We start from the raw sequence: 7,988 nt of genomic DNA, 5'->3' as shown, positions 1-7,988 counted from the left end.
AGGAGGTACGTGAAACAATAGTACAGATATGTCTGCGATTCCATGTGATTGGGACCAAAATTCTAGTCATGTGTTTTGTGTGATGAGGCGATACTTGTCTCCCCTTTATACCCCTAGCACAGTGTGTAATAGATCCTCAATAAATGTTAACTAAGTGAATGAGTGAATGAAAACTATTTTTTATTAGTCATGACTTTACAATTTGCCAACAAATTGATTCGGACAAGCCATGTAACTCGTTTGAGCTTTTCTTAGCTCACTGATTGGCTATCAAACAACAAAAGCTGGTCTGAAGGGAGGCAAGAAAGCGGAAGTACCCCATAGATTTTTGCTGTGGCCTGAATCCCACCTATAAATTTCTGTTGTAAAATAAAAATGCCTTTAGGAAGGCCGAGACAGGAGAAATCCAAGTTAGGGCCCAACCTGGGCAACTTAGACACTGTCTCAAAATAAAACTAAAAAAGGTTGGGAATGTAGCTCAGTTACAAGACTTTGGTTTCAATTCTTGCTACCACCATCCCAAATACTTTTCTAATGATATATAAATTGAGGCAGACCAGGAGGTTAGCTAGTGCTTGCTTGTGCATAGGCCGCGGTTGGGTCGCGATGGAGCGTAGTGGAGCTGGTCAGGATGATCACCGACTGTGGCGTGCCATGTCTGCCAACATGCTGGGCATGTCGCTCTTCTTGTTCTCTATCACTACGTGGCAACAATCCCAAGAAACAGGAATGAAAGTAGCGCTTCCTTCGCCCCAGGGTTCCAGGACATAGCCTGAGGCCAGGTGGAGGCTGTGAGGGACCTTCACACTTCCCTCCGTCCCTTCGGCCCAGCACAACATACCAAGGCAACTACGCGTGAAGTTTTCCCAACAAGTTTCATTGCCTCTAAGTCTTAACCTTATGGAACAATAAGCTGCTACTGAATAGGGCCCAGTATGGGGGCTGTTTTCTTTTCTACTCCCCAATACAAAAATATGTATATTTGTTGTGGTCCCCCACCAAAAAAATGGAGGCAGAAATGGACACTTAGGGTAGTGGCAAGGCAGATCAATGTAAAAAAGCAGTTCTCAGTTTAATTTTTTATGTTTATTTATTTGATTTTGGTGGGGCTGGGAATGAACCTAGGGCTTCCTGAAATGCTAGGCAATCACTCTGCCACTGAGTTACATCTCCAGCTCCGCATTTTAAAAAATGGTCATTTTTTTTTTCAAAATAGAACTAAAAAAGGAGGCAAGAATTGGGTAGGCGGAAGACATTCTTATTTTCTTTTGACTTTCCCAATTGATGACCAGATTCTTCCTGTTTGCTGAGGACAGAAAGAAAACAGTTGTTAGAGACCAGAAATCGAAGATTTGCTGCCCATCCCTTCCTCCCCTCCACTGGGAATTCATGCGCTTAGAGACCAGGTCTCACCTGCATGGCTTCACCTGCATGTACACCTTTCTGTGCATTCATCTACGCTGGGCACGGAATCTGCCCATCAGTTCTAAAACCTGTCAGTCCTCACTGCACTGCCACTCCTCCAGGATCCAGATCAGCCTTGTGACCCCATGGGTTGCAAGAGGAAAATGTTTATAATGAATACCAAGTGTTTGCCCAACGAAACACCATGAGCTGGCCATGAAAATGTCAGCTCACCTTTCAGTGTCCCCAGGCATCTCTTCCTGGTGAAGAGGCAGGAGCTCCTGACCAAAGGGTGTCTCTTTGTCTGGTACTGACAGACACCGTGAGAAGCTTGGTTCCAGCTGTTTTGTGCCCTCCCCCCCCCCACCAATTGCTAATGGTTTCCTGTCATTCCCAGACTGGAATGGATGCTTTTTTAATCTACAATAATAAAGTCAAAAAAGCATGTGGTTGGGGTAACAGAGAGTCACAAAAGAGAAAGCACCCCCTGTAGATTTGTGCTATGGTTTGAAACCTTCCTGTAATTTCTACAATATTTTTAAAAATTCCTTTGGGGAAGCTGAGTTGGATACACACCTGGGCAACTGAGCAATTATCAACCTAATCTACAAGGTCCTACATGATCTGGTTTCACAACCATGTCACAGTCCTTGCACCTGAGACTCTGCCCTCAGTGATTACCTTCTTGTTGTCTGTAAGGTTCTCCAATCACTGTTTAATTTTCTCCCTATTCACACTTACCACTTGCATTGGTTTTACAAACTCTAAAGGAAATGTGTTAAAAAAGAAAATACATTTTATCTTGCTTAACGTCTATCTCTCAGAATGTACGCACTAGGAGGATAGGACTTCTATTCTGTCTTGCTCACCTTTGTGCCCTCAGCAGCTAAACCAGGACTGAGCACATAATAGCATTTTAAGTAAAGAATTACCATAAGCCTGGAGATGTAACTCAGTGATAGAGTCATGCCAGTCCTCAGCACCAGCCAGGGGGATTACAGTACCCATGGGTTTTCTATCTGTGGATTCAACTAATTCTCCATAGAAAATGTAGTTAGGTCTGCTATGTTTCCATCCTCATGTGCAGTTTTTTCGTCTCATTAATCCCTAAACAATGCACTATAGCAACAACATAGCGATTACATTGTGTTAGGTATTACAGGTAATCTAGAGATGGTTTAAAGTACACCAGCAAACCCAGGGTTCTGGCCCATTCCTATAATCTCAGTACTTTGGGAAGCTGAAGCATGAGGGTTCTAAGCTGGAGCCCAGCAGAGGCAATATTGTGAGACCCTGTCTCAAATTTTATACATTTGCATCTATCTGTCTATCAATCATCTATCTATCATCTATGTAATCTAATCTAATCTAATCTAATTTATGGATGCAGCTCAGTGCAAAGGGCCAGGGTTCAATCCTTAGGGGCTTTGGGAAGAGGGAGGGGGTATACCTCAGTGGTAGAGGGCTTGTCTGGCATTCTGGAGCCCCGAATTGCATCCCAACAGCACAAAATAATGATGCAAATACTATGCTATTTTATTATAAGAGACTTGAGCATCTGAGGAATTTTGTATCCATAGGGGACCCCAAATGCAAGTCCCAATGATACTGTAACTGTAGTTAGAGACAATGGATTGGAAGAAAAAAAGAGGATGAGAGAAGGGAGGAAGAGATGCAGGGATGGAAGGAGAAAGGAAAAGAGTGAGGGAAGGAGGAGGGAAGGGATGAAGAAAAAAGATAAAGTCACACGTCTGGGATAAATATCGCAGGCTTGTTCACTGTGGGTCACTGAACTCCTTCATTTGGTCCAATTCCACAGCCTGCTTCTTGCCTCCTTGGCTCCTCCCCTTTCTGACTGCACCTCAGCTCTGTAAGCTACAGTGGAGGAAGGTGCGCCCTTCTTCAGACCAAGGTCCCCCTCCTTCGCGCCCTGCAGCTTTGTGTTCACAGCATCTCCCAATGGAAGGCCTAGAGCTAAGTTTTCCACCCTGTCCTGCCAGGCTCCGCTGTGTCCCAGTTCTGAGGCAAAACAGGACAGATTTCAGGATCTTCGAAGCTGAAGTTGACCTTAAATATTCGTATTATCCTTCTGTATTGCTTCACATATATTTTCCTTCCAACAAAAATCAGAATAAATTTGGCACACAAGCAGACAGGTGTAGGAATGGGGGGATGGGATGAAACAGGAAGGCATGGGGGAGGGGCTTTGAGGTTGCCGAAGGGAAAATCAAAAAGGACTTATTCTTTTTGCTCAGAGATCTTTTGAAGAAACGGACAGCTTAAGCGAAGACAGAGTAAGGGTCTCTATCTCCATTGCAGGTACCAATAGGAAACTCCACGGACTAAGGCGGAGGATCAGATTTCCTGAAGTAGTGCAGAAGATCTGAGACAGCGAGATCTCCAGATCATTCCTGGCACACAGACACTGGAAATTGTGGGGCTGGCCCAACAACATAGGTGTGTAAGTGAGGCCGGTGAAAAAGTGACCGGCTAGTTTAGAGGAGCAAGAAGGATTACTAGTCCTCACGTCCCTAAGCCTCCGAGGCAAGGCCTTCAGGGTCTGGCACTGGGGGAGGTTGAGTTGTTCGGGCAATTGGCAGCAGCAGGATTTATGGGATGGATTTTCATGTGTGCTGGGTCTTCGGGTTATACGTGGTATGACCAAACAATATGGTAAGTTTTTGAGCTTTAAAAAATTTTACTACAGTGAAAGACACATTAATTCTCCTCAAAATCCTCTTCCTTGCTTGGAGCACAATATCCCATCATTCTTGCCACTTTCTGAAGCAGTCAGTCTTTCGTGTGTCTAAATTGCTCTGTCTTGGCTACTTACCTTGGTGATTCGATTGGGACGTTTATCTTTTGTGGTTATTTTGACTTTGGGGAAGAGCTGAACGCCACATGGTGCCGGAAAAGATGAGTAAGGGGGATGAGGACACACTGCAGTGTTTTAAGGGTCTGTCTTCCTGTTGGATGGTATTTTTTAAAGGCATCTGGTAAAGACATTTGTGAAAGAGGACTTCCAGAACTGCTTTAGAAAGTGGCAAGTACAAGATGAGACAAGTGTGTCTGACGTGGGGAGGAGTGTTCTGAGGGGGCTTAACGGTCATGTGTCTTTTACTGTAATGATTTTTTATGTAAACATTCACCATATATTTCAGTCACGCCTCATCTCTGCTGCCTCGCTGAGGCAAACTCCGGTTGACCCTCAAGTGAGGTAAAGCAAACCTAGAGATCCTGCTCTCCAGCCTCAACTTTGCCCTCCAAAGTTCAGTTGAGCTTCAGAATTCTCCGGCTTCAAATCCCTGAATCACCCGTCCTTACCTGGTGACCATGCGGGGCGACTGCATGGGTGGAGCTGTTGCTCACACATCCCCTGAAACGTTGCGCAGATACTGAGCAACGTCGAGGTGGCCCTGCTCTTCAGCCAGGTCCACAGGCAAGCGGCCCCAGGCATCACGCACGTCCAGCCGGGCCCCAGCTTGGTGCAACGCCACCACCGTGTCCAGGAAGCCCTCCCGTGCCGCATCATGCACCGGTCGTGCCAGGGTGGCTGGGTCAGCGCAGTTGGGGTCCGCTCCGTGGAGCAGCAGCAGTGTAGCCACTTGGGCGCTGCCCATCATCATGACCTGCCGAAGGGCGAAGGGTGCAGAGTAGTCAGCGCTGGGCTGGACCGATGGAAAGAAACCCTGTTTATGAAGCTTCACCACCCACCCACCCACCCTCCCATCCCTTGCTTCAGACAACCCTACAAGCTACAGGATGTAAATACTGGATGCAAGTACTCTCATCTGCATCCAGTACCACCACCCTTCTCCAGTTCTACCCATTCCATTTCTCCTGCACATTCAATTCCACTGTATTAGCTAACAGGTTGTCGATCTCTAGCTACGAGTAGAGGCACGCAGAAAGGCAAAGGGATGTACAATAAACTGGCTTTTACTACAAACTAAATTTCTGTATTTATCCTCATTTTGAGATAAAATTATGTTAGGCAGAGATATTTTGGGTAGTTCACTGCTATAAAACCCAGACATGGTAACTGTTAAAATTTTTTTTGAACATTAAGTGCCACAAAACTTTGTTACTCTTTTCTTACTAGAATGTTAAAACTTCAACTTATTTTAATACAAAATGAGGCTTGTCCAGTTAGTCCTAAAATTCCTTGTTGTTCTTGACTTAATACTGTTACCCAAGTCATAATGCCCTCCCAAAAAGATATTAGTGTCCTAATTCTCAAAAGCTATAACTGTGTTACCATCCTGGGCCATCACAAAGAAAAGAAGCTCTGTGGACTCATTTTAGACTTCTAAACTATAGAATGGTAATTTTGTGCATGTTGTATCCACTAAATTTGTGATAATTTGTTACAGCAGCAACAGGAAACTAAAACACTTCCTAAATTTATGATCTGAGAGTTCCTTAAACAGGAAATGTTCAACTCTTAATTCCTACATCATCTGTGGAATAAAACCACTCTCAGAAAGGACGGTTTAGATGGTATCTACAATCTGTGCATTCTTGCACTGTGGGTGCTGTGTGGTGAGTGATGGTGGTAGCTGATTCTTTTTAGGGCAGGCACCCATTGTTTGGCTATGTTTGCCCTGGGATGGTGGCTGGCTAAAGAGGAGTTACTTATTTTTAGTTACATTCTGTAGCAACTAAAAGAATTACTTGATTTTCCTAAGTGAGGGAACTATCATAAATTGTACCATGGCTGTTCAATCGTGCCCTGAAGAAAATGAAACTAATTTAGCATTCAAAAGGAGTAGGAGAAAATGCAAGTGAACTACATTATAGCTATAGATAAAAAGAAAAAAAAATATTGTGGTACACTGTCCTTTGCCTGGGATGAAGACCTCCATCCTGGGCATTAAACTGATCTGAAATGTTTTTCACTCTCTTTATGAGATGAAAAAGCTGAAGAAAAGTATCCCATATTTAAATATTTAAATAACAGTAATCTTAAGCAAAAAGAAAATGAATATTTAGAGGATGTCTAAATCAATTTAATAAGAAGTTAGTTTGAGCTTTGTATTTTCATTTTTTTCTATAAATCCAGTATTCCTGTATTAAACACCAATTTGGTTAAAGATCTAAAAAAACCCTATGTCTTCTTTTTTTCTACTAAATCACTGTCAAAACTAATTTTAGAATTGTTTTTCATTTTTTGAAGTTAATTAAATAATGTCTCTTCTATTATACTGTAGGGCTCCAAAGCCAAACTCCAAGACCCTGGCAAAATTTTAGGGATGTTAAATTATGACCAATGCATGCAGTATATTTCATGGACTCCTGCTCATCCGATATAACTACCTAATCTCTCTAGCCTCAAGACGTCTCTCACTTCAACTGTCAAATAATCTCAAGTTTTAAAACATTTTCATTGTATTTTCATATCTGCACTTTCAAGTCTGTAAAATTTACTCTATGTTGCGTAGTTGCATAGTTTCAGGGAAGTCACTGGTGCAGTTTGTGAAGTTTCAAGTAGTTATTTTCCTTTGTCTGGTTATGGGGAGTTTTTGCAATGTGGATTTGTTTCATATGAATTTTCTTTTATAGAATCAGAAGTAATGGTCACCACTGGGAATAAAACTTGGGTGGTAACTGCCGAGGTGAATTCGTTTTTTCATCTTGAAATGCAGGAAGTTAATGGAGGCAAAACCCCCCAAAATTCTAGTAGTTTTCCACACCCAACTGGAGGGCAGAGGAAAGAAATGACACTTTTCAATAATGAGGAATTGAAAACTCTATCACAAATAAGTTAATTTATACCAAATAAGTAAAATATCAAGAATAGGAAGTGGCCTCAAAACAGTAACTAAATGAGATCACACTAATGTTTTTCTTCATGTTGGTCTTTATTTTTCAAATTCCTACAACATGCATACGATTTCCTACTTGGTGAAAATAAAAAATAAGCCATATGTAGTTGCTTGTGAATAATTTTAATAGATATCTAAGCCAACATATACAGCAGTAGATTTCCAACGAAAATCCCCATTAGCAAGGAAGATAAACCCCATCTATTCAGGGCACTGTGAATCAGCAAAGTAGTCCCGGCAAATCCTTTTTTTTTTTTTTTTTTTTTTTTTCTGATCTTTTCTTTTCTTTTTTTTTTTTTTTTTTTTTTTTTTAGCCTTTGCATTCCCAGCAAATCATTTTTACAACGCTTTTTAAACTCGCGTTTTCACCCAGACCGGCATGTGGTGAAGAGCGAGCCCCAAACTCGAGGCGAGCGACTCCCCCCCAACGCACTGCGTCCGGAAACCGCACCCCTGGGCTTCGGGAATCGCCACCGTGGCCGGGAGAGGGGCTTCGATTGCAAACCTGACGACTGCCCAGGAAATGCCACCTTTCGTTGAATGAAAGCTGTGCGGTTCCGAGTGCTCTGCCAGCCTGGCCCGCAGAGCCCCGAGCCGTGCTCTGCCCGCGAGGCCCGGCTTTCCTACCTGAATCGGTCTCCGGCCGAAACGGTTCGGGGCGTTGGGCGGCGCCCCCGCCTCCAGCAGCTCCCGCACCTCCTGGGCCCGGCCCCGCGCCGCGGCCGTGGCCAGCCTTTCGCCCGCCGGGTCCATGCTGCT

General features: G+C 43.6%; 1 protein-coding gene across 1 annotated transcript; it reads right to left on the bottom strand.

The window, feature by feature from the left end:
- Nucleotides 1-1,071: 1,071 nt before the first annotated feature.
- Nucleotides 1,072-7,988, bottom strand: LOC102005034 (cyclin-dependent kinase inhibitor 2A-like). The gene is made up of 3 exons (XM_005401166.2): nucleotides 7,857-7,988; nucleotides 4,729-5,033; nucleotides 1,072-1,306 (listed from the first exon to the last, which is right to left on the bottom strand). The coding sequence occupies exons 1-2, from the start codon at nucleotides 7,980-7,982 to the stop codon at nucleotides 4,770-4,772; spliced, it is 390 nt and encodes a 129-aa protein (XP_005401223.1). The 5' UTR covers nucleotides 7,983-7,988; the 3' UTR covers nucleotides 1,072-1,306; nucleotides 4,729-4,769.

This window comes from Chinchilla lanigera, unplaced genomic scaffold (assembly GCF_000276665.1).
Source record: "Chinchilla lanigera isolate Chin_1 unplaced genomic scaffold, ChiLan1.0 scaffold00071, whole genome shotgun sequence".
NCBI classification, from domain to species: Eukaryota; Metazoa; Chordata; class Mammalia; order Rodentia; family Chinchillidae; genus Chinchilla; species Chinchilla lanigera.
This window is presented reverse-complemented; position numbering and strand designations above follow the sequence as displayed.

Excerpts from the sequence above, each read along its gene's own strand:
- LOC102005034 (XM_005401166.2), bottom strand. The coding sequence starts at position 7,982 with ATGGACCCGGCGGGCGAAAGGCTGGCCACGGCCGCGGCGCGGGGCCGG. Across the intron at positions 5,034-7,856 it reads TCGGCCGGAGACCGATTCAG|GTCATGATGATGGGCAGCGC; the intron begins GTAGGAAAGCCG and ends GCCCTTCGGCAG.